At 49.5% G+C, this 25,927-nt stretch overlaps 2 protein-coding genes across 10 annotated transcripts in view; both read right to left on the bottom strand.

Annotated features, from left to right (window-relative positions):
• Positions 1-908: 908 nt before the first annotated feature.
• On the bottom strand, positions 909-15,139 carry tnfrsf11a (tumor necrosis factor receptor superfamily, member 11a, NFKB activator). The gene is made up of 12 exons (XM_084454500.1): positions 15,007-15,139; positions 9,433-9,508; positions 8,043-8,168; positions 7,718-7,867; positions 7,455-7,539; positions 7,005-7,075; positions 5,857-5,964; positions 5,728-5,777; positions 5,330-5,531; positions 5,123-5,272; positions 4,682-4,957; positions 909-1,312 (listed from the first exon to the last, which is right to left on the bottom strand). The coding sequence occupies exons 1-12, from the start codon at positions 15,079-15,081 to the stop codon at positions 1,020-1,022; spliced, it is 1,662 nt and encodes a 553-aa protein (XP_084310626.1). The 5' UTR covers positions 15,082-15,139; the 3' UTR covers positions 909-1,019.
• A 3,150-nt stretch (positions 15,140-18,289) lies between these two features.
• relch (RAB11 binding and LisH domain, coiled-coil and HEAT repeat containing) overlaps positions 18,290-25,927 on the bottom strand; it is a 49,879-nt gene continuing 42,241 nt past the window's right edge. For all 9 annotated transcript variants that reach the window (XM_084460018.1, XM_084460019.1, XM_084460022.1 and 6 more), the window contains 3 exons: positions 23,989-24,077; positions 23,550-23,620; positions 18,290-19,382 (listed from right to left, as the gene is read on the bottom strand). In XM_084460018.1, the coding sequence (XP_084316144.1) occupies positions 19,262-19,382; positions 23,550-23,620; positions 23,989-24,077 (281 nt within the window). In that variant the 3' untranslated portion in view covers positions 18,290-19,261. The remainder of the gene's footprint in view (positions 19,383-23,549; positions 23,621-23,988; positions 24,078-25,927) is intronic.

The following is a 25,927-nucleotide window of genomic DNA, read 5'->3' as shown; positions in this document are numbered from 1 at the left end:
GTGTAATTAGCAATGTTTTCATAGTGAATTTAACTCAAGGAAAAAATAAATAACCCTTCATTGTAATTTGGAGATCCCAAAATATAGCACAATTAGTCACTCCTAACTGCGCTAGAAACCACAGACATGACCGCCGTTGCAACAGAACTTTTTTTTTTAAAATTTGAATCGTCTCAAATCATAAGAGATATCGTCTGGTCATTTATTGAATTTGATTTTGAACAAATATTTACATTTAATTTACAGTTGCGTAATCCTTTTATGAAGGTGGTTTACAGCTTGTGTAAAGTTCTGATGCTTTTTAAAGTTCCTACTTAATCAAACGTACACTTTTTAAAAATGGATTTCATCCATATATAAAAAAAATCTTGTGGAGTGTATGAACAATCTATTGACCTTTTTGAAAAGGTCAGGAGAGTAATGTTTATTGGTTGATGTTTGTCTTCACTTGGCTTCACCTAGCAAGATATTCACAAACAAGACACTTACAATGTATATAGCTCAACAAATGCACAGCATTTTGCTTAAAAACAAACCATGTTTGTGGTAAAACCAAGAACAAATCAACAATTGGAATAAAATAAAACCATACACAATTAGTGAGTATCAACTCAGTGAAACAACTAAATTTTGTGCACACTCATCAGGAAACAGATAGGATGGATACAAGCAATATGAGAGAGGTTTCAGTTGTTCAGCTTCCAGTTTGGTATGATTGAATGAAAGTTGAGGACAGTTTTTTGGGGGACAGAGCTGCAGTCCAATGAGAATCATGGTCCGCCGGGTCCCAGCGCAAAATGTCTGGCCCAGCTGCATTCTGGTCCCTCAGTATTCAGGAGAACATCCACCATACTAACTTCACCCTTGAGCAAAGAGTCAATAAGGAATGTCTGGGGGTATGGGTTAGGGGACAGATACGGTTACAGGGGCTACTGAGGGTCCAAGACATTGATGTGGGACCAGGCGAATTGATATGGCTTTACTTCCTTCAGTCGCATCACAGCGGCCATTTCCACATCTCATTTCTCCCTGGGCCACTCATCTGTCACTTCCTGTACAGGCAGGTTGTCATCCTGTGGGGGGTTGTGGGAAACTGAGCTCCCCATCGTTGGGATTTTGGAGGTGAGACTCTGGAACAGCGGAGCACTTTCATTGGCCTGTTCCTGGACTGGGTTCCTGAATGCATCATCTGGGCCGGCCCCTTCGCAGCCTAGCGACGTCTGGCCGACATAAACCACAATGACGTCACCGCTGAAGTTCATCACCTGACCGCTGGAGATGAAGGTAGTGTTGTGGCTCCCTGACACCTGACCTGAGAGAGAGAAAGAGAGAGAAAGAGAGAGATGGAGAGATGGAGAGAGAGAAGTTTGAATTATCCTTTAATTTCGCTGAAAGATATTCTGGGAAGATGCCAAAAAAAAGCTACATAGATAATGTACTGTGTAATGTGTATAGAGCCCAGTATGAATTGTGTAATGTGTATAGAGGCCAGTATAAATTGTGTAATGTGGATAGCATGGTTGGGTATTTCTGTATTGTGACTGACACTGACACACACACACACACACACACACTGTGACGTAAAACAGCTTTGCTGTTTGGGTGACCTTATATGACGAACAGCTGGTGTGTGATGACCAAGCAGCAGACTGACCATAAAGAGACCACAGTACTGGTTTCTGTGACCGAAGCCTTGGTCAAGGACATCCTAACCATATCCTTCCATCTAATTGTTTCAGTATGACCAGACTGTGTGAGAACATGACACTTTTAGTTAGGGGCGGCTGTAGCTCAGTTGGTAGAGTGGGTCGTTCAATGATCGAAGGGTCAGTGGTTCGAATCCCAGCTCCGACTGTCCACATGTCGAAGTGTCCTTGAGCAAGACACCTAACCCCAAATTGCTCCCAATGAGCAGGTTAGCACCTTGCATGGCAGCTGCCGCCATTGGTGTGTGGGTGAATGAGAGGCCATTGTAAAGCGCTTTGAGTGCCGCTAAGGTGGAAAAGCACTATATAAGTGCAGTCCATTTACCATTTACCATTTTTAACTTCTGAAGTCCTCTAACTGCACACTAACTCCACACTGACATAAAGAGCCTCACCTTGATTTTAGTTTTATCCTTGACCTCGGCCGAAAAAACACACATCACCTACACATTATGCGCCTACAGTAGCTACATCTTAGCAGTCCCACAGGGTCATAGTTCATTCGAGCGTCATCACAAACAACTGTGATGTTAATGTTCAAATCAGGAGAAAAAACCTCCAGACCAATATGGTTGTAATTTCCATCTTCCACAGTAGGCATTTATAGACCTCCATTACCGGGAACATGAACAGCTCCTAGCTACAGGTCCTATTTTAACCCCACAGTGGATGAATGAAGCAGTCCGCCAGTCTGCCAGACCTTCACTGACTCACACCTCACACCTAGTTTACTCACACTCACACACACACAAACGCACGCATGCACACACACACAGATACACATACATACTGTACACACACGCACGCATAAACGCACACATGCATGCACACACACACACGCACACAGATATACACACACACACAATCTGTGTTTAAATGTTTGGTCTGGGTCTGAATTCATTTACTGGAATACCCATCTTGACAGTATCTTAGAAATATGTCACTTGACCACCGTTACCAAAGCACAGCCCCCCCTAGTTCCTCTGTCTACCCCGGTCACTTTATTCACCCTCTATGGCCGAGACTCAGGGGGAGAGCAGACTCCACAATACACCCACACACACACACACACACACACATTGTTCCAAAGTGGTGTGCATCACATAAATCTATTTGATATCCTCCACTCATCTACCCTCCATCACAGTGACCACACGGAGAGGAAGAGGCAGGTACCCGGCTGCCATGATCCCCGTTTGACCTCCATCCTGAGCAGGAAGTCCAGGACCTGTTATTACTGCCTTATGGGAAGTGATGTTTATTTACAGAAGCATCGGTGTGTAATTAAAGAACACAGTCATCGTCCAGAGTGAAAGAGTCTGGCTCAGCCTTGTGTGTGTGTGTGTGTGTGTGTGTTGGTGGGGGCTAAGGAGTATTACTCAAGCATGTATTTAGGGCACATCTTGCTTCAATAAGAGCTGTGGTCACTTTACGCAACCCAGTGGAACTCTGGGAAAACAGTTGTGTTGTGGATGGCACTGCTCAAAAGAGACTAATCACGCACAAACCCATGCACACGCACGCACGCACACTCACACACGCACGCACAACCACGCAAACACACACACACACACACTCTCTCTCTCTCTCTCTCTCTCTGGATGTTACAGTGTTCTGGTGGTAGACTTAATTCCAACTTTGTGTGGTCTTTACAAGAAGCCAGGTCCAACTGACAAACTTGATCCTCAAGTATGATTCCGAGAACCTAGAATTCACCCTGTCTATATAAATACAGAAAACCAAAGTTTTGGATAACTTCCAGAATTCTCATAAAATAAAATGGAATTGGAATAAGTGAGGCTCAGGAGGAGAAAGCCAATCACCACAGTGATGTCTCCAGCCTACAGTAACCTGGCCACGCCTCGCAAATCAACTCAACCAGACACACCTGTTACCACCGTGCCTATGAGGTTGTCGTTTGCTGTCGTTTCCTGCCTATTATCCACAGTATATACATCTGCCTAGCCTATAGTATCTGTTCTCTCTCTCCTTCCTCTGCTTTGCATCCCACCCCCTCACCATCAACTCCTCTGCTTCTCTACAGTATCTCTTATCCAGGGACCATGCAGGGCTCTGAGCTGCTCTATCTGCTATCAGGTACCATGCAGGGCTCTGAGCTGCTCTATCTGATATCCAGGGACCATGCAGGGCTCTGAGCTGCTCTATCTGATATCCAGGGACCATGCAGGGCTCTGAGCTGCTCTATCTGATATCCAGGGTCCATGCAGGGCTCTGAGCTGCTCTATCTGATATCAGGGACCATGCAGGGCTCTGAGCTGCTCTATCTGCTATCCAGGGACCATGCAGGGCTCTGAGCTGCTCTATCTGATATCAGGGACCATGCAGGGGTCTGAGCTGCTCTATCTGCTATCCAGGGACCATGCAGGGGTCTGCTGAGCTCCTCGAAGTCCGGCCGATAACCCGAAGGACTCACCTGCCACACCCAGAGTCTCAAGCCTGGATACGCAAGTCATTCATTCATTCATTTATTCCACTATGTATATTTTCTCTGATGTTTTTTTACCTGCCATGTCCTAACCTTTGTCCACTAGGAACAGCCTTTAATTCCTGGCAGGGGGACTGCCTTTGGAAATTAGCCTTTGGAAATTAGCCTCTGGCTATAATTGGTTGGGTGCATTCTATGTGCATTTTATGTCCCAAGAATGTTCATCAATGTGCTTGTCCCTCTTAACAAATAAAATGAATGAACGAATGAATGAATGAATTAATTAATTCAGTCAGTCATTCATTCTGTCATTCATTTATTATTGTCAACCACTAATTCTGTTCATAACAGTAAACCTTAAATGTTTTCAGTTGTTGGTGTGTTCTTTTGAACTTGTGAAACCATGGTTATGACTTCTCAAATGACTTGACATAACCCACCAAACATTGCATTCTAAATAATGATTGAATCTGCATACTGTACAGTATGTAGTAGAATAATCTCATCAGATCCCTACATATTCACCTACCTGAGGTGAGCGCTGTTTCAGCCAGCTGACTCCGGAGGCTCTCAGGGGCACAATCCAACTCTGAGTCTCCAGAAGAGAGCTTGTTTCCCCCACTGTCCCTCCAGGAAAGCCCCTGGTCTTGCTCATCACTGGAGGCCTCAGAGCTCTGCTCAGAATATTGCTCGCTATTGGACACAGCGACGGCGGAGAGATCGGGCGAGGTCGCCGCGGGCGTGGTTTCGGAGGTCGGGCTGGAGTCCAAGCTGTCGTTCAGTCTGTAAAGCCCGTCCCCCTTCACTGGCGACCTGTCAACCAGGTGACTCGTGACCTCCGACCTGGCCTGAGTCAGGGGCAGACACAGGTCACGTGGCGGGCCGGCGGCGGAGGGCAGGGAGGAGGAGGCGAGGCGGAGCGGGGGGGTAGGCGGCGCGCCCTCCCCTCTCTCTCCCTCCCCTCCCTGGCCCTCGTCCCTCTCCCCCTCGGCCCCGCCGCAGTAGCAGGGTCCTAGTGTCCCCGGGCTCACCGCCTGGCTGCAGTCCTCATTCTCCCCCACCTCCAGCGGCTCACGCACCTGCAGCGTGCACGCGCACCACGGGCCCCCCGCCCAGAGAGGAGACGCTCCACCCCCCTCCTCCCCCCCCCCCTCGCCCTCCTCCTCCCCCCCCTTGCCCTCGCCCTGCTCCCCCGCCAGCGGCAGCTTGAGAGTGAGGGTGGGCGTGGAGCAGGTGAGGGGGGTGTCGGCGGGGGTGCTGGGGGGGTCTGGGCGAATCAGACTGGTCGTCTCACACAGGGTGCAGCTCTGGTCGGGGCCCCCTCCTCCTCCTCCTCCCCCTCCTCCTCCTCCACTATGATAGACAGGAGCCAGCGTCTCCTGATGAAGAAAACAGAAACACCAGCTTCAGACCCACTGGATCCTAGTGAACAAAATGGCGGCATTTGCACATGGTCTGTCCCACGCGCTTACTTCAAACCAAGTCAACTATTCACATTTAGCTCTCATGAGCTTCGTTTAAAACTGGGTTTTCTCTGTTTTTTCTTAGGCGACAGCACTCTCTGCCCAACAGTACCTGCTGTATCCTGGTCCTCTTCAGACTCTGGACGCAGGATCGCAGGTTCGCTGCAGGGAAAAGAGGAGTGAGGTCTTGAGTCCGTCACGGCTTCTGGGCCGGGGGAGCGGGCGGGAGAAACCTACGTACCAGAGAGCAGCTTGAGCTTGTCTTTGTAACAGAAGAGCAGGAGGATGAGGAGAGAGAGCACGGTGATGACCGACAGAACCGACACCACCACCCAGGAACTAGAGGCACCTGGAGGGAGGGAGGGAGAGAGAGAGAGAGAGAGAGAGAGAGAGAGACGGCTTTTCATTTGTCTATTCATTCTGTCGATCTTATCCGTGTATTAATGAACTGGGTGTCCTGGTGTAGAGTCTCCTGTGTGCTGTGAGTCTGTATCCAGCCACCTCTCTGGGCTCTGGACCAGCAGCCAGGTAGAGTGGACACCAGAGGGCCAGGTAGAGGGGGTAAGTTGTACCAGAGACAGGGGGCAGGTAGAGGGGGTACGTAATACCAGAGACAGGGGGGGCAGGTAGAGGGGGTACGTAGTACCAGAGACAGGGGGGTCAGGTAGAGGGGTACGTACCAGAGACAGGTGGGCCAGGTAGAGGGGCTACATACCAGAGACAGGGGGGCCTGGTACAGGGGGTACGTACCAGAGACAGGGGGGCCTGGTAGAGGGGGTACGTACCAGAGACGGGGGGGGCCGGTAGAGGGGGTACGTACCAGAGACAGGGGGGGCAGGTAGAGGGGTACGTAGTACCAGAGACAGGGGGCGCAGGTAGAGGGGGTACTTAGTACCAGAGACGGGGGGGGGGGGGCAGGTAGAGGGGTACGTACCAGAGACGGGGGGGCAGGTAGAGGGGGTACTTAGTACCAGAGACAGGGGGGGCAGGTAGAGGGGTACGTAGTACCAGAGACGGGGGGGCAGGTAGAGGGGGTACTTAGTACCAGAGACGGGGGGGCAGGTAGAGGGGACACCAGAGACAGGGGGGCCAGGTAGAGGGGTACGTACCAGAGACAGGGGGGCCAGGTAGAGGGGGTACGTACTAGAGACAGAGGGGCCAGGTAGAGGGGTACGTACCAGAGACAGGGAGGGCAGGTAGAGGGGTACGTAGTACCAGAGACAGGGGGGGCAGGTAGAGGGGTATGTACCAGAGACAGGGGGGGCAGGTAGAGGGGTACGTACCAGAGACAGGTGGGGCAGGTAGAGGGGGTACGTAGTACCAGAGACAGGGGGGGCAGGTAGAGGGGTACGTACCAGAGACAGGGGGGGCAGGTAGAGGGGTACGTACCAGAGACAGGGGGTCCACACACTGCATCAGTGCGCTCAGTGCCAGCCTGTTTCTCACTCCTCCCCTTGCAGCTGAAGGGAGAGAAGGACAACCACATAAATACACGGCCAGGAAGCTGCTTCTTCAGACTCCACTATCTTTTCTTCTCTCTCTCTATCTCTCTCCTTCCCTCTCTCTATATCTCCCTCTCCTTCCATCTCTCTCTTTCTCCCTCTTTTTCCATCTCTCTCTCCCTCCCGATCTCTCTTTCTCCTTCCATCTCTCTCCCTCTCCTTCCATCTCTCTCTCTCCCTCTCCTTTCATCTCTCTCTCTCTCTCTCTCTCTCTCTCTCCCTCTCCTTCCATCTCTCTCTCTCTCTCTCTCTCTCTCTCAGACACAGGTCAGGGCCGTTGTGTGTGTGTGTGCATGTGTGTGTGTGTGTGTGTGTGTGTGTGTGTGTGTGTACTCACCTAGTCCACAGTCTGCATGGTTCACTAGCGCTGTCTGGGGAGAAAAATCCTCTCTTACACAAAACACAGGTCTTCCTTCCAGACTCTGACGTGTTACACACACACACACACACACACACACACACACACACACACACACACACACACACACACACACACACACACACACACACACACACACACACACCAGAGGTGGTGGTTAAGGAAGGGCTCATGATTTTCTCACAAAAGTGTGTGCGCCTGTGTGTGTGTGTGTGTCATACCGGGGTCTGTCTCCAGGCCATATCCTGGCAAGCAGGTGGGGATCTTCTCACAGAACTCACAGTTGATGGGAGAACACTGTAGACCTGGTTTACACTGGCATGGTACTGCAGCCCGCGGGTTGTTAGGCCTCACATGGTCAAAACCCTTACCTAGGGGTCAGAGGTGAAAGGTCATCAGCCTGCACTGCTTTTATATAATAAGTGTCAACGTACAACGTAATATGATAAGCAGCAACATTCTTCTAGTCTCCATAATACAAATATAATGCTTTGGTGTTTACTACACATGAAGCAGTAAATCTAATTCTTATCCGTTTCTACTGACCGGTGTCACAGAACTTCTGCGCAAGACACCTGGTGTCGTTGTTCCAGTCCGGCTGGTACTCGTTACTGCCACATGGACGACACTTAGTGTCCGAAGACCCAGAGCACTCGGAAAACTGATAGGTTCCTGAGAGAGAGAGAGAGAGAGGGAGAGAGAGAGAGAGAGAGAGAGAGAGGGAGAGAGAGAGGGAGAGAGAGAGGGAGAGAGAGAGGGAGAGAGGGAGAGAGAGAGAGAGAGAGAGGGAGAGAGGGAGAGAGGGAGAGAGCAAGAGAGAGAGAGAGAGAGGGGGAGAGAGAGAGAGAGGGAGAGAGAGAGAGAGGGGGAGAGAGAGAGAGAGGGAGAGAGAGAGAGAGGGGGAGAGAGAGAGAGAGAGAGAGAGAGAGAGAGAGAGAGAGAGAGGGAGAGAGAGAGATAGAGAGAGACAGAGAGGGAAGGTGGGGGTGGGTAAGTGCATACAGTGCATGTATACATGTAGCATCATCAGATATGAAATATGTGAGAATGTGTCCAGTCCATACGAAGCACAGCTGAACTCAGACAACCCAGTAACCTACTGATGGAGAGAGGACGACGGTCGGGGCTAAATTTAATCCTTTCCGTCTTTCCATCAGGCTCGAGAGTGCTCTCTCTGTGTGTGTGTGTGTGTGTGTGTGTGTGTGTGTGTGTGTGTGTGTGTGTGTGTGTGAGCCTGTTTCCCACACGGTTCCTCTTTCAACAGGGAAAGAGGAACATCCTTCCTCAATTCATGTGGGGAAAAAAATCAAATGTGCAGCCAGATCAGCCATAGACCTGAGCACACACTACTGAGCACACACTACTGAGCACACACTACTGAGCACACACTACTGACCACACACTACTGAGCACACACTACTGGACCTGACCACATACTACTGACCACACACTACTGACCACACACTACTGAGCACACACTACTGAGCACACACTACTAACCACACACTACTGAGCACACACTACTGAGCACACACTACTGAGCACACACTACTAACCACACAATACTGACCACACACTACTGAGCACACACTACTGACCACACACTACTGAGCCTGACCACACACTACTGACCACACACTACTGACCACACACTACTGACCACACACTACTGGACCTGACCACACACTACTGAGCACACACTACTGAGCCTGACCACACACTACTGAGCACACACTACTGAGCACAACTACTGGCATTCTCCTCCAATCATCTCAATGTTACACCAAGGAAAGAACATGTCCTAAACTCATTCTACACCATTTCTACACATGCAGGTGTAGCATACTGTAACTCACTATCCTGATCTATCAAATGACCAAATGAGCACATTCTAAGTGTGTGTGTGTGTGTTTGTGTGTGTGTGTGGCAAGATTACCTGGTTCACATTTAGTGCAACATCTCTTGTCTTTAAAGTATTGGTGTTGGCTGCAGGTGGGTCTGGAGAAGGCTCTCTGAAAGACATAGAAACACAAGATGATTTTCCAGTCAATGCTGTCATCCATCCGTCCATCCCAAGGCTTTTCATTGGCTCTGTGGCTAGCATCCGTCCATCACAAGGCTTTTCATTGGCTCTGTGGCTAGCATCCGTCCATCACAAGGCTTTTCATTGGCTCTGTGGCCAGCATTCTCACAACCTCCAGGGATGTCCATTCTGACCATCACACCAGTAACAAAACCAATTGTGCCAAAGGAGCAGACTAGAACAGACTGTTTTATTGTGTTGAGTAAATTCTTGGCAGTTGTGGGGAGCGGGTCCCTCAGGGAGGCTTATAGGGAGGGTTATATATAATGAGCCTTAACGCTTTTATCCAAAGCGACTAACAATAATTGCATTTAACGTAGGAAAAGCCAATGTACTACTACTTGTCAGAACTCACAAGGGCATCTTCTTTCTAAAATAAGTGACTAAGAGCATAATCTAGTGCTGAAGGCAAAGTGCAAGAATAGCAATCTAAAGTACAGTGCAATACAATACAATGCAATACAATAAGTGCATATATATAGGGTTAAGGTTATATATAATGAGCCTTATATATATATATATTATTTGCTGAGTTAGGGTTAGGGTTATATAGGGTTAGTGTTAAGGTTATATATAATGAGCCTTAACGTCGAGTTAGGGTTAGGGTTATATAGGGTTAGTGTTAAGGTTATATATAATGAGCCTTAACGCCGAGTTAGGGTTAGGGTTATATATAATGAGCCTTAATGCTGAGTTCACGCTGCACACACTAAGCCTGTTCTGGTATCACACAGCAGCCTACTGCTGCTGGCAAGATCTAAAAGTTATACACACACACTCACACACGCACGCGCACACACACGTGCACACACTCACATGTACACGTGCACACACATACACGCACACACACATACGCACACAAACACACACAGACACACACACACCTCCCTAACCAGCCAAGCGCATATGACCACATGTTAAATTAATGGCCACTCCATTGGACCCCCAAACAACAAGCCCCAGACATTCTAATGTTTTCTAAGCCTTTTAAGTGCACCACCTCAATATGCTCCCTGCGCCCCCCCAATATGCTCCCTGCGCCACCCCAATATGCTCCCTGCGCCCCCCCAATATGCTCCCTGCCCCCCCCCCCCCCCCCACTAAAGATTCTCTACAGACAACCACCTCCCCCACCATCCGGCCATTCTGCTGAATGCCAGAGAAAATATGCATGGACCACAGTTTCTTTGTGAGGGTGGAGCACTGAAAGCCCACCTCAGTCTATCTATATAAATCTAGCAACAACCCACAGGCATGGAGACCTACTGGCCAGCTAGCACCATTCCCACAGGCATGGAGACCTACTGGCCAGCTAGCACCATTCCCACAGGCATGGAGACCTACTGGCCAGCTAGCACCATTCCCACAGGCATGGAGACCTACTGGCCAGCTAGCACCATTCCCACAGGCATGGAGACCTACTGGCCAGCTAGCACCATTCCCACAGGCATGGAGACCTACTGGCCAGCTAGCACCGTTCCCACAGGCATGGAGACCTACTGGCCAGCTAGCACCATTCCCACCCTGCTGTCCTGCATTTCCAGATGGCCAGTAAGAGGAATTTTGGAGGGGAATGTTACAACTCCTCAATGCCAAGACCAGAAGGTCAGACAGACAGACAGACAGACAGACAGACAGACAGACAGACAGACAGACAGACAGACAGACAGACAGACAGACAGACAGACAGAAAGTCAGACAGACAGACAGACAGACAGACAGACAGACAGACAGACAGACAGACAGACAGACAGACAGACAGACGGCTTGTAGTCTATGCTTCATGGTCACATGGCAGACGAATCTGCCTACGGCTCAACCTCTAACTTCTAATCCTGTCTCAACTCCCAATTTCTGATTCTGTCTCAACATCCAATTTTTCATCTCAACTCTGGATCAAAGTCCGGCTAAATGACTGTAATGTAATTGGGATTAAGGTTAGGGTGGGGTTAGGATTAGGGTCAGGGTTAGGGTGGGGTCAGGGTTAGGGTTAGGGTGGGGTCAGGGTTTGGGTCAGGGTTCGTGTTTGACCAGACCCTCCAGACCCTCTCCTCTCTGTGACACCACACTCCCTCTCTCCAACTCGCTCTCTCTCTTCCCTCTTTAGAAGAACACCCATCAGTCTCTCTTTCTCCCTGTCGGCCGGTCTCTCTCTCCCCCTACTCCACAGAGAGACACTGGTCTCTCTCTCCCCCCGAGAGACACCGGCCTCTCTCTCCCCCCTACTCCACAGAGAGACACCGTTCTCTCTCTCCCCCCTACTCCACAGAGAGACACCGTTCTCTCTCTCACCCCTACTCCACAGAGAGACACTGGTCTCTCTCTCCCCCCTACTCCACAGAGAGACACCGTTCTCTCTCTCACCCCTACTCCACAGAGAGACACTGGTCTCTCTCTCCCCCCTACTCCACAGAGAGACACTGGTCTCTCTCTCCCCCTTACTCCACAGAGAGACACTGGTCTCTCTCTCCCCCCTACTCCACAGAGAGACACCGTTCTCTCTCTCCCCCTTACTCCACAGAGAGACACTGGTCTCTCTCTCCCCCCTACTCCACAGAGAGACACTGGTCTCTCTCTCACCCCTACTCCACAGAGAGACACCGTTCTCTCTCTCACCCCTACTCCACAGAGAGACACTGGTCTCTCTCTCCCCCCTACTCCACAGAGAGACACTGGTCTCTCTCTCACCCCTACTCCACAGAGAGACACCGTTCTCTCTCTCACCCCTACTCCACAGAGAGACACCCTGTTTAGTCTTAGTGTCTGCTGAGTCGGAGGCGCCAGCGATTCATTTCCGAGCGAAGCGTTTTTATTCCCATTGACTGTCTGAGTCCCAGACACCGCAGCGCTAACGACGAGCAGCAGCCATAGTTTGTTACCCCAGTCATAATGACCACCATGTGCTAGCCAGCCCATGCTAGCTAGCTAGCTGACTTGAGTTGAGATGAAAAACACCCTGCAGTAGGGCATGCCTACGCAGATGTTTTGCACAACATTTAAATTGATTCTGGAACGAGTTTCCAGTTGTTGTTTGAGTGTTTGGTTGGGCCCAAAGCTTAGGCTACCCTGTCATGGAGAATAGGCGACAAGGGAAGGAGTTGAGGATAGGGAGTGAGGGAAGGAGATGAGGATAGGGAACAAAGGAAGGAGAGGGTGATTATATTAAGACAGAGCTGCCTGACATCTGAGACTGCGTTAGGTCCCCGACAGAACTAATGCTGGGAATCCTATAGGCCTATTTTAGTCTGAGCTTCGGGCTCTAATTATGAGACTGAGCAACATGTTTTCATTCACTAGGGCTAGGCTACTACAGTAAATATATTCTATAGCTTACGAGGACAGGCTCATCCGCCCTAAATGATTATAGGCTATAATAGCCTAGGATTCCTCTAACCACCAAACTAACTAGGGATTGGACTATAGAGATGGAATGGAGAGAGAGAGAGACAGAGAGAGAGAGAGACAGAGGGAGAGACAGAGGGAGAGAGAGAGAGAGACAGAGGGAGAGACAGAGGGAGAGAGAGAGAGAGAGAGAGAGGGAGAGAGAGAGAGGGAGAGAGAGAGAGAGAAAGACAGAGAGAGAGAGAGACAGAGAGAGAGACGGGGGGAGAGACGGGGGAGAGACAGAGGGAAAGACAGGAATGACTCAAAACCACAAGAACAGTTTTCCCACCACCATGAACACGTCGCTGCCCTGTCTTTATCTGTTGGAGCCGATTCCAAGATCTTCCAGATCACCAGAGAATTTGCATAACTGCCTTTGGCTTCTTGCCAGGTATCTGCAATAAGGGTTTTAGTCACTGAGTGGAGATAATACACTGAGTCTATCGGTCTTACAGTAGTCAAACATCTGTAGGAGACTACATACTTCAAAACACATTCAAGAAAATATCTGAAGGCTATGCATTCTATAGCCTATTTACTGAAAGATTAAAACAAACAAGCCTAAGGATGTAAGTGTCTAGTCTTATGATAGATATAATGTAATTAGGTGAATAAGCTGTTTAAACACACCTTCAATCCCAGCTTTACCCAGGATGTTGTAAAACCTGTTGCCTAAACGGCTGGATCAGTCTAAGGGTGTGATGGGCTTAGGGAGATGGGCTCAGACCTCAGGTTAGGATCCGTCTAAGGGTGTGATGGGCTTAGGGAGACGGGCTCAGACCTCAGGTTAGGATCCGTCTAAGGGTATGATGGGCTTAGGGAGACGGGCTCAGACCTCAGGTTAGGATCCGTCTAAGGGTGTGATGGGCTTAGGGAGATGGGCTCAGACCTCAGGTTAGGATCCGTCTAAGGGTGTGATGGGCTTAGGGAGACGGGCTCAGACCTCAGGTTAGGACCTGTAGCCCAGAGAGGGAACACACACACCCGCATGCTCAGATACAGATGGTGGGCATGCATGGATGGATGGATGGATGGATGGATGATGGATGGGTGGATGATTATGGATGGGTGGATGGATGGATGATTGATGGGTGGATGGATGATGGGTGGATGGATGATTGATGGATGGATTATGGATGGATGGGTGGGTGGGTGGATGGATGGATGATGGATGGATGGATGATGGATGATGGATGGATGGATGGATGGATGGATGGATGGATGGATGGATGGATGGATGGATGGGAGAGGGTTCGATCGAGGAGATTACTGTATTTTGGTGGTAGACAAGTGAATAATGGAATGGTGATTAATGAATAGATGAATGTGAGTGGATTAAGCCGGATTGAAAAGGGAGGGAGGGAAAGCAGTAGAAAGAAAGAAAGAAAGAAAGAAAGAAAGAAAGAAAGAAAGAAAGAAAGAAAGAAAGAAAGAAAGAAAGAAAGAAGTGAGTCTTTAGAATCCAGGCTAAACGTTAAATGATGTTGATTTCCAGTAGGCTGTAGTGTAGTCAAACACGACAACAGATCCCTGGTGCCACGCAGCCGGACCACAACCACACCATAAACAATTCCACCAACTCCATGTACAGATACTCTGACTTCCCTTTGTAATGTAGCCTCACTACTCCGACAAATAAAGCTGTCACAACGTGTTTCGGAGCTGAATCGGCAATAACGAACGTCCGGTAATATGAAGAGGAGCGAGTGCTTCCAGCTGTGCGCGCGGGTTGCTGTTATCGTCCGGAGAACCGGAGAGAGGGGCGGGGGCGCGTGGACACGGTCCAAACATAAACTTCCAATCACTGCTGGTACACAACATTTAATGCTGTGTTTTTCTCAGATTTTTTTTTTAAAACCTCTAGATCAACCACGGCACACGTGTCTTAACTTGTTTGTTTTGCATTGTCAAACACCGGTTAGGATTGTTGAAGTTTTCGTATTGTAATATTTTTTCCATAAATGCTGGCCGCCTGAGTAATTGGTAAATAGGTTAGGCTACGCATAGCCTACATGTATTATATAATAAAAGTTGTTGCTTTACCTGTGCGCAAAAGGTAAGAATCAGATGCGTTATCCAGCCTTGGTAAATCCAACCCGTAGAAAGGTTTACTCTCATCTTGGCTATAAGGAGAAATCCGTTCACCTGAGTTTTGTTTCCAAACAGTGGGGTTGTGTCCGCCTTACAAAGCTTGATGTTTGGGGTGACAGTCTCGGTAAACTTCACATCACTAGGCCGATGTTGTGTAGGTTAATCTGGGGGAGCCTCCGGTCGGACGGGCATTCTCGGTCCTCATTCCCGGCGGTAGTCTCCCTTCTATCCCACGCCTTATAGAACATGCTTTGCTGTTCAGCCTGTTAAAAAGTGTGTGGGTTAGTGGCGAGCGAGAACGAGACTCCTCCCATGTCGTGGAGAAAAACAAAAAAAAACAAATCAGTGTGTGTGTGTGTGTGTGTGTGTGAGAGAGAGAGAGAGAGAGAGAGAGAGAACTGACTGACTGCCACACTCTAACACAGAGTTAATGTTTATTCTACAATTGAGTGTCAGGGAATACAAATATCATAGTCCATCTGTGTGTCAGTATGCTCAGACAGGGTAGTCTATCTGTCTGTCAACTAGGTGTTGGAACCACCGTCTCCACCCCATCCCTCATCCACAACCCCCCTCTCTCTCTCTCTCTTCTCATCTTCTCTCTCCCCTCTCCCATCCTCTCCTCCCTCCTTCCTCCTTCTCTCCTTTCTCCTCCTCTCCCCTCACCCCTCTCCTCCTCACCCCTCTCCTCTCCCCTCTCCTCCCCCTCTCTCCCCTCCCCTCTCCTCCTCTCCTCCCTCCCCCTCCCTCCTCTCCCCTCTCCTCACCCCTCTCCCCTTCCCTCCTCTCCCCTCTCCTCCTCTCCCCTCCCCCCTCTCCTCCTCACCCCTCTCCTCTCCTCTCCCCTCTCCTCACCCTTCTCCTCTTCCCTCCCCTCCTCACCCCTCTCCTCCTCACCTCTCTCCTCCTCTCCCCTCTCCTCCTCTCCTCACCCCTCTCCTCCTCTCCTCTCCCCTCCTCACCCCTCTCCTCTCCTCACCCCTCCTCTCTCCTCTCCTCCTCACCCCTTTCCTCACCCCTCTCCTCACCCCTCTCCTCCTCTCCCCTATCCCAACATGTTTCCTTGCAGCCTCCAGTCTCAGCCCTCAGCTGTAACGTGATATTTGCATAGCTAACCGTCAACCTAGAGGCCCTTTCTTCATCTTTATTTCTTCTCTTTCTCTCTCGTTCTTTGCTTCCGTGCCACAGTAGGACCAGCATAATCTCACATGCAAATTATGAGGTCTCCGCCCCCCCCCTTTTTTCTCTGGGAGGGAGAGAGAGAGAGAGAGAGAGAGAGAGAGTGAGGGAGAGGGAGAGAGAGAGTGAGGGAGAGGGAGAGGGAGAGGGAGAGAGAGAGATAGAGAGAGTGTATTTCCTGGAGGCATTCTGGACGTTCCACCCAACCTTTCTCCCAAACTGCACTTCCATGGAGGATGATCACTTTGAGGGAATTACTGGCCTCCCCAGTTCCAGGAACACGGAGACGGACAGACATTCAGCCCCAGCTGTAATTCCATCCTCCCAAACTCCGTGACGGAGCGCTCACCGCAGCTGAAAACAGGGACCGGACCACAACATGTACCTCTGCCCATGATGATGATGATAACGATGAAGACAGGGACAGATACTGATGTCATATCTGAAATTCATATCATACTCACTCATCACCAGGTGCATAGATTGTTATTTTGAGAATCAGTTGGCCATCTATGAAAACCCCCCCCTCCATCCTTCTCCTCAACCTCAGGCGAGGAGCAGCATGGCTGTGGCCAGGTCTCTCTATCATTATCAGACTAGCAATCAGGAGCAGCTTTACCCTCTCCTGCTCCAGCCTACAGACACTCTCAACATGTCCGTGTGTTTATGTGTACAACTCACCATTAAGAAAAACCGCAACTGAACTTTGAACGTGTTCCAGAAATGCAGAAGTCACGACAGAAAAGCCAATTTGAAACTAACCATACTGCTGGGGTGACAAAGATACAGATGCCACGCTGTTATATTTGCCTCAGAACGCTGAGCAGAGCGAATACTGTGTGTGTGTGTGTGTGAGCAGTGATTAACTGGGCATTCTGGGAAATAGGTCTCCACCCACCTAGTATTTGCTTTCGGCATGAACTCTCTCACACACACACACACACACACACACACACACACATCACAGAGTTGGCTATAATTTAATTACATAAGAAGAGTCCAAGGAAGGTTTTATTCACAAACCACACTCATTGTCCAGGAGGATTCACTCTGCTCTACTGTGAGCAAAACTTGGGTTGTGAAGGTGTGTGTGTGTGTGGGTCGTGAAGGTGTGTGTGTGTGTGTTGTGAAGGTGTGTGTGTGTGTTGTATCCGGTTTGCAGTGGTGCCGGAGGGGAGAAGAGAGGAACAACGAAACGACTGAGGTTCCACCATGTTCCAGTGGTTGAGACTGATTTCTGACTCACCACACTCACTGAACACACTCACGCCATACTCATGACTAATACCGCCCGACTTAGACCATAGCACACTCAGACACACTCAGACACACAAGATAAAAACAGCCTCAGAAATACATCATTCACAGAAGCTTGACATGTGAAGGTTTACAGAGGCCTTTTCTGACACAGAAGACATCAGTTCTCACACCACATGCAAATCAGCTACACACACACACACACACACACACACACACACACACACACACACACTCACACACACAGGCATAGACTCGCCCACATGCACACCTCCCACTGTGCCCTTAGCGCCTTCACATTCTGTCCACCTGGGAAGTTATCTGTAGTAGCAGTTAAATATTAACTTTCATGCAAATTCTGTTCTTTGATGGGACAACACTTCAAACATCGCCCACTGGGATGGCGCCAAAACCCGGTTGGGAGCCATCATGACTGCGTATGCACGCGTACCGGCACAGGGCCAGATGTCCATGCATTCCTCCTGCGTGACCGAGGAGCAGGAAGAACTGATCTGAGATCTGCAGTCAGACGGGGTGTGCAGGACTTTGGAACCCCAGTTCAGACAAAGGGACATAAAAGGCTTTGAAGCGTGGAGTTGAGATGGGGGGGGGGGGGCAAGAGCTTAAGTTTATTGCCCTTAACACCTGCTGACGCTTTGCCACACAACTTGCCAGTGGATATCTTTACAAACACACCTGCCGTGCACGCAGTCACGCCGTGCACACACCTACACACACATGCAGACACACAAGCAAAAAATAACCTGCCAAAATTGTTTTTTTAAGTACACAACTTTGTTTATTACTTCATGACACCAATTTCAAATGTACATAATATGGGTACCATCCTCTTCGGTTCAGTGTATCATACAGTCATTTAGTTTTAGAGCATATCCAAAAAATACAGAAACTAAACCCCGATCTGAGCATCCCCTTCAGAAAACTAAAACAAACATGTTTCAGACACACTGCAACACAGAAAGCTAAGACAGTGAGGAAGGAACCAGCATCATCATCATCATCATCATGTGTCTTCAACAAAATAATAAAACAAAACTGTAGTGTTGTTTTAATTTCATATGCAGAAGACTGAAATCCAAACAAACATAAAAAGACCAAGACAATAAAGAGCAAAATAAAGTGAAGTGCAAATTTCTTTGGGAGGAATTAAGTCTTAAGACATAAATAATTTATAAAAAGAGACTATCAAAACAAAGACGACATACTCGACGACGAAATAAAGGCAGACGATTTTTGACTTCAAGTAGGCAATTCCTCTGAGCCAGACGGACGTACAGGACAGGTCTGGACTGAGCCGTCCACCATTCTGGCTCAAACAGTCGCACTCCAACATACAATAGAACATTACTAATATTCAAACTGGTATAGAGTGCAACTGTCACTCCGCTTCTGGAGCCAAAATGGTGGGCATTAGAATCCTAAATTAAACCCAGTTGGATGAACTCAGTCTCTTTCTGAGGCCACCTCAATGGTGTGAAGAGGCTTCCTCTCCTCGTCCTCCTCTCCTCTCTCCTCTGCAATCCCCCCACTAGAAATGTCATAAAGGAACTGGACTGGTATGAGGAAAACCCACAAAGACATCATCCTCCATCCATATTCACCGCTCCTACGTGTTCTGATCAGTACACGAGAAAGAGGTGAGGAGGAGAGGAAGCCACTTGAGCCTATTGAGACGCACCCCAACACTCCAGCCCTGCACTGTCCGAGAGCAGAGGCTCATGGGATAGGTGCGTGTGGGGGTGGGGCGGGATCACTTTTTCCTCTGGAAGACGTTGGCCAGCATGGCTCCGGAGGTGGTCAGCTGACCCATCTTGCTCAGGAACTTGGTCTTGGCGTCCTCGCCCACGAGGCTGGCTGCCATGGACACACCCCTGAAGAACACAGGAGCAGGAGGAGGAGAGACGGGTGAGAGAGAGGAGCAGTGTTCTCTCTCCTCTGTTCACACTAATGAGATATGGGTTAGGGTCACGCTCGCTCTCTCTCACACACACACACACACACGCTCACACCCATGCTCACACACACACACTCACACCCATGCTCACACACACACACTCACACCCATGCTCACACACACACACACGCACGCACACACACACACACACACACACACACACACACACACACACACACACACACACACACACACACACACACACATGCTCACACACACACACTCACACACGCTCGCCACACACACACTCACACCCATGCTCACACACACACCCATGCTCACACACACACCCATGCTCACACACACACACACACACACACACACACACACACACACACACACACACACACACGCTCACACCCATGCTCACACACACACACTCACACCCATGCTCACACACACACACTCACACCCATGCTCACACACACACACACGCACACACACACACACACACACACACACACACACATGCTCACACACACACACTCACACACGCTCGCCACACACACACTCACACCCATGCTCACACACACACCCATGCTCACACATACACACCCATGCTCACACACACACCCATGCTCACACACACACCCATGCTCACACACACACACACACACACACACACACACACACACACACACACACACACTCACACCCATGGTCTCACACACACACACACACACACACACCACACACACACACACACACACACACCCATGCTCACACACACACACACACACAAACACACACCCTTGCTCACACACACACACTCACACACACACACACACACACACATGCTCACACCCATGCTCACACACACACACCCATGCTCACACACACTCACACCCATGCTCACACACACACACACGCACACACACACTCATGCTCTCACACACACACACACACACACACACACACACACACACACACACACACACACACACACACACACACACCTATGCTCACACACACACGCTCACACCCTATGGGGTGTGATTAGTGCCAGCACACCATACTGAAACGCTTGACTTGCGCCTACTTAAGAAGTAGTATGACATCAAACGTCTAAACGCACGTGTATAATTTCCATTGACAAACAATGGAGAGACAGACGTCTCATAGCTGTAACGTACCTGTAATGCAGACGCTGTGCACATGTTGTTTACACGTATTGCGCATCGTGTGCGTGACGGAAACACTACAGGTTAGATGCGCCTCACATATGCGACACCAACACTACACATGACAGTTTGGTAAAATCATAGATGTACGTCCGTACGTACGTCTTGTAATGTGTGCAGAAATTGCATAGCGACGTGTCAAACGTGCCAGTGCCTTGCTAGCGCAGCAGACTTGTTAGCGGCCGCACGTGTAAGGTTAGTTGCCTTTAAATCATAGCTGGTTCTAATCTCGTCCTTGCCAATTGGTAATGCAATAAATGGAATTCGCTCATGTTAAGCAACTTGTTTTTAATAAAGCCTTATATCTGAATGACTTTTTCTTCGCAATTTAAAACAAATGTTCAGATAAACGTGTTTCTTGTCAATAGAGGGCGCTGCAGCACAGTCAGCACCAGTTCGAACAGCCACAACCTATTTGAAAATGTAGCGATAGTGGAGATAAAACGACACATATCTAGGAAAAGTTATGCAAGGAGGGTCCTGGAATTTGATTGGGTGCAAATAAATATTCTTAATTTTTATTCAATATGGACAAATGAGCCCCGCTCGCAGCTTCTAGTGCCCGCTGACTTAACACGAGCGTGCAAACGTTACATGCATGTGCGCAAAAATGGCACGGCACTTTTTACACGTCACCCTCTGAGAATGCGAGCGACTCGTAACGCGTGCGTATATGCACGCCTATTAATCAGCTCGCCAAAGTACCTTTATACACGCAATGCAGGAGACGAAAGCACTGAGTGTTTGTTACGCTGGCACGAATCACACCCCATAACACCCATGCTCACACACACACACACACACACACACACACACACACACACACACACACACACACACACACACACACACACACACACACACACACACACACACACACACACACACACACACACACACACACACACACAGTTAACTCCTTTTCTGTAATATAGATGGGGAAATGTTGGCTATGAAGTAACTCTGGTTGTTAAGAGCTGACAGTTGGAGTAGTTCCCCTTTCTGATTGTGACTCTGATCTCAGATCAGCAGCCAACTGACCTGAAGCAGCTTCACAACGTCTGAACCATTACTAACGCTAACCCTATTACTAGCAAAGACCACAGACAGACCAACTTCTGAACCATTACTAACGCTAACCCTATTACTAGCAAAGACCACAGACAGACCAACTTCTGAACCATTACTAACGCTAACCCTATTACTAGCAAAGACCACAGACAGACCAACAGACACGACTTTGCAATGTCAAATATAAAGTTGAAAGGATATTTCTAAAGGGTGAAATGCTTGAGTGAGCATGTTCAGGACATGTCTTTAAATCGAGGGCAGATCTTTCATTTCTTTTGGTTAGGGTTAGGGTTAGGGGTACGGGTAGGGTTAGGGTGACGCCGCTGTCACACTGGACGGTAAAAAGGATACCGAGTTATAATTGAACAGAACATGAGAGAAACATGAACCAAACGTGGATGAGGCAGAAAATCAACAGCCATGAGAGGCTAGTCTACGGATAGTTTAACTGGGGCTAAGAGACTGCGCACGCACACACACACACACACACACACACACACACACACACACACACACACACACACACACACACACACACCTATGCTCACACACACACACGCTCACACCCATGCTCACACCCATGCTCACACACACACACACACACACACACACACACACCCATGCTCACACACACACACACACACACACACACACACACACACACACACACACACACACCTATGCTCACACACACACACGCTCACACCCATGCTCACACCCATGCTCACACCCATGCTCACACACACACACACACCCATGCTCACACACACACACACACACACCCATGCTCACACACACACACACACACACACACACACACACACACACACACACACACACACACACACACACACACACACACACACACACACACACACACACACACACACACACACACACACAGTTAACTCCTTTTCTGTAATATAGATGGGGAAATGTTGGCTATGAAGTAACTCTGGTTGTTAAGAGCTGACAGTTGGAGTAGTTCCCCTTTCTGATTGTGACTCTGATCTCAGATCAGCAGCCAACTGACCTGAAGCAGCTTCACAACGTCTGAACCATTACTAACGCTAACCCTATTACTAGCAAAGACCACAGACAGACCAACTTCTGAACCATTACTAACGCTAACCCTATTACTAGCAAAGACCACAGACAGACCAACAGACACGACTTTGCAATGTCAAATATAAAGTTGAAAGGATATTTCTAAAGGGTGAAATGCTTGAGTGAGCATGTTCAGGACATGTTCAGGACGCCGCTGTCACACTGGACGGTAAAAAGGATACCGAGTTATAATTGAACAGAACATGAGAGAAACATGAACCAAACGTGGATGAGGCAGAAAATCAACAGCCATGAGAGGCTAGTCTACGGATAGTTTAACTGGGGCTAAGAGACTGCGCGCACGCACACGCACGCACACGCACGCACACGCACACACACGCACACACACGCACACACACACACACACACACACACACACACACACACACACACACACACACACACACACATTTCCACTTTTAATGAGCCAGAAACACATGTTCTCAAGATGTAGAAACGGTCTCAAAGACACCCACACAATGGGCACCGTCCCAACATTCAAGCGCTCCGTCCTTTCCTCCCCCTCTGTCGCTCAGCGATACCAGCCCCTAGGTGTGATCCCAACACTGTAACATGGCGTCCTCCCCTTCCTGACCACCCACACACAGTGGGCTCTGTTCCAACACTACTCCTCCTACTCCTCCCTTATGCTCCTCTATAGGGAGATACTGGTGGTGTAACCCCGTGTGTGTGTGTGTGTGTGTGTGCGTGTGTGTGGTTCTCACCCCTGGGCCTCTCCAATCCCTCTGTTCTCCACCTTTATTTCACACTCCTTGATCATGGAGCTCAGGATCACCTGCAACACACGCACACACACACACACACGCACACACGCATACACGCACACACATTCATTAGTCACAAGGTCAGCTCCAGCCTCCCCACACCTAGACCAGTCAGGTCCGTGGGGAAGAGGGTAGAGTACTGTAGGTGTCTACTATTACTGTCACAGTGTTTCAGAGAGACCAGCCACAGCTAGGGGATATCAGCGAGCTGTACAATATGGAATTTGAGATCAGCTGATATCCAGGGGTCCCTGGAAAACATTGGTTTAAAAGGTGCATTCGGTGAAATTTCACACATATCAGGAGCAGTGCCATAAGTGTGTGTGTGTGTGTGTGTGTGTGTGTGTGTGCGTGAGTGTGTTTGTGTTTGTGTGTGTACCTCATGTTCGGGGGAGAGCTGTTCCATGTCTGCTCTCAGACACCTGAGGCCAGGCAGGAAGTGATTCACCATCAGCTCCTCAGAGATGACTGGTGACAGGAAGTTAAGGACGGGACGACTGAACACCGACACAAGGTCTGACGCACGCTTCCACCGGCCAACCAAACACTTCCCCTGGGGGGTGACAGTGAGAGCTTCCACCGGCCAACCAAACACTTCCCCTGGGGGGTGACAGTGAGAGCTTCCACCGGCCAACCAAACACTTCCCCTGGGGGGTGACAGTGAGAGCTTCCACCGGCCAACCAAACACTTCCCCTGGGGGGTGACAGTGAGAGCTTCCACCGGCCAACCAAACACTTCCCCTGGGGGGTGACAGTGAGAGCTTCAAATGCTACAACCAAGAAACTAATGTGAGGCCGAATGAGATTTAGAGTCCACAAAGTAGTAATCATCATCACTTGCTTCTAATGGTCACACACTGATGATGTCACTGGCCTAGCCTGGGGTTGTGCAGAGGCCCTAGGAGAGACTAGGAGAGACTAGAGAGACTAGGAGAGACTAGAGAGACTAGGAGAGACTAGGAGAGACTAGGGGAGACTAGAGAGACTAGGAGAGACTAGAGAGACTAGGGGAGACTAGAGAGACTAGAGAGACTAGGAGAGACTAGAGAGACTAGGAGAGACTAGGAGAGACTAGGAGAGACTAGAGAGACTAGGAGAGACTAGAGAGACTAGGAGAGACTAGGGGAGACTAGAGAGACTAGGAGAGACTAGGAGAGACTAGAGACACTAGGAGAGACTAGAGAGGGGCACCGCCACGGAGGCCAAGACCACTCTACAGCATACCTCTAAATAACAGGGCAGCAAAGCCCCAAACCTCAGGCAGCTGTGCTGTGTGTGTGTGTCAGACCAGGCATAAGGGTCACAGAGAGAGTTTGGGGAGGGTGTTGGACGTATACAGCAGAACCAGCCCATTCTGGGAACTCTAACCAAAGACTTGGAGGCAGCGGGCTCTCACATTACCACTCTGTGCTACCTTTCCCTCTCTCTATCTGCCTCTCTCTTTCTCTCTCCCTCCCTCCCTCCATCTGCCTCTCTCTCTTTCTCTCTCTCTCTCCCTTCCTCCCTCCCTCCGCCTCTCTCTTTCTCTCTCCCTCCCTCCCTCCCTCTTTCCATCTGCCTCTCTCTCTCTCTCTCCCTCCCTCCCTCTTTCCATCTGCCTCTCTCTCTCTCCCTCCCTCCCTCTCCATCTGCCTCTCTCTTTCTCTCTCCCTCCCTCCCTCCGCCTCTCTCTTTCTCTCTCTCTCTCTCCCTCCCTCCCTCCCTCCCTCCGCCTCTCTCTCTTTCTCTCTCCCTCTCTGCCTCTCTCTTTCTCTCTCCCCCCCTCTCTCGCTATCTGCCTCTCTTTCTCTCTCTCCCTCTGCCTCTCTTTCTCTCTCCCTCCCTCTCTCTCTCTCCCTCTATCTCTATCTGCCTCTCTCTTTCTCTCTGCCCCTCTTTCTCCCTCTCTCTCTCTCCCTCTCTCTATCTGCCTCTCTCACTTTCCCTCTCTCCCTCTCTTTCCCTCCCTCTCTCTGTTCAGAGGGCTGTGGTCCCTCCCTCCAGCCAAGCAACCCTGTAATTACCCTCAAGGCTTAAAACGGGGGGAGTGTATTTTTCTTTCTCAGCTCGCCAGCAGGACAGGCAAACACCGCCAGCTCACACACACACAAGCACACAAGCACGCACGCGCACACACACACACACACACACACACACACACATACATACACTCTGAAAATAGCAGAATTATCAAAGGCACTAAAGGCCAGACACCCTCCAAAAGGCTTGACAAATTAAGGTACACACACACACACGTGCATTCACACACACACACACCCACACACACGCACACACGTTTGTGAGGCCAGAAACATCACACTGACCTGAAGCTGTAAAGG

The sequence above is a fragment of the Borostomias antarcticus genome, assembly GCF_949987555.1.
Source record: "Borostomias antarcticus genome assembly, chromosome: 2".
Taxonomy (NCBI): Eukaryota; Metazoa; Chordata; class Actinopteri; order Stomiiformes; family Stomiidae; genus Borostomias; species Borostomias antarcticus.
This window is presented reverse-complemented; position numbering and strand designations above follow the sequence as displayed.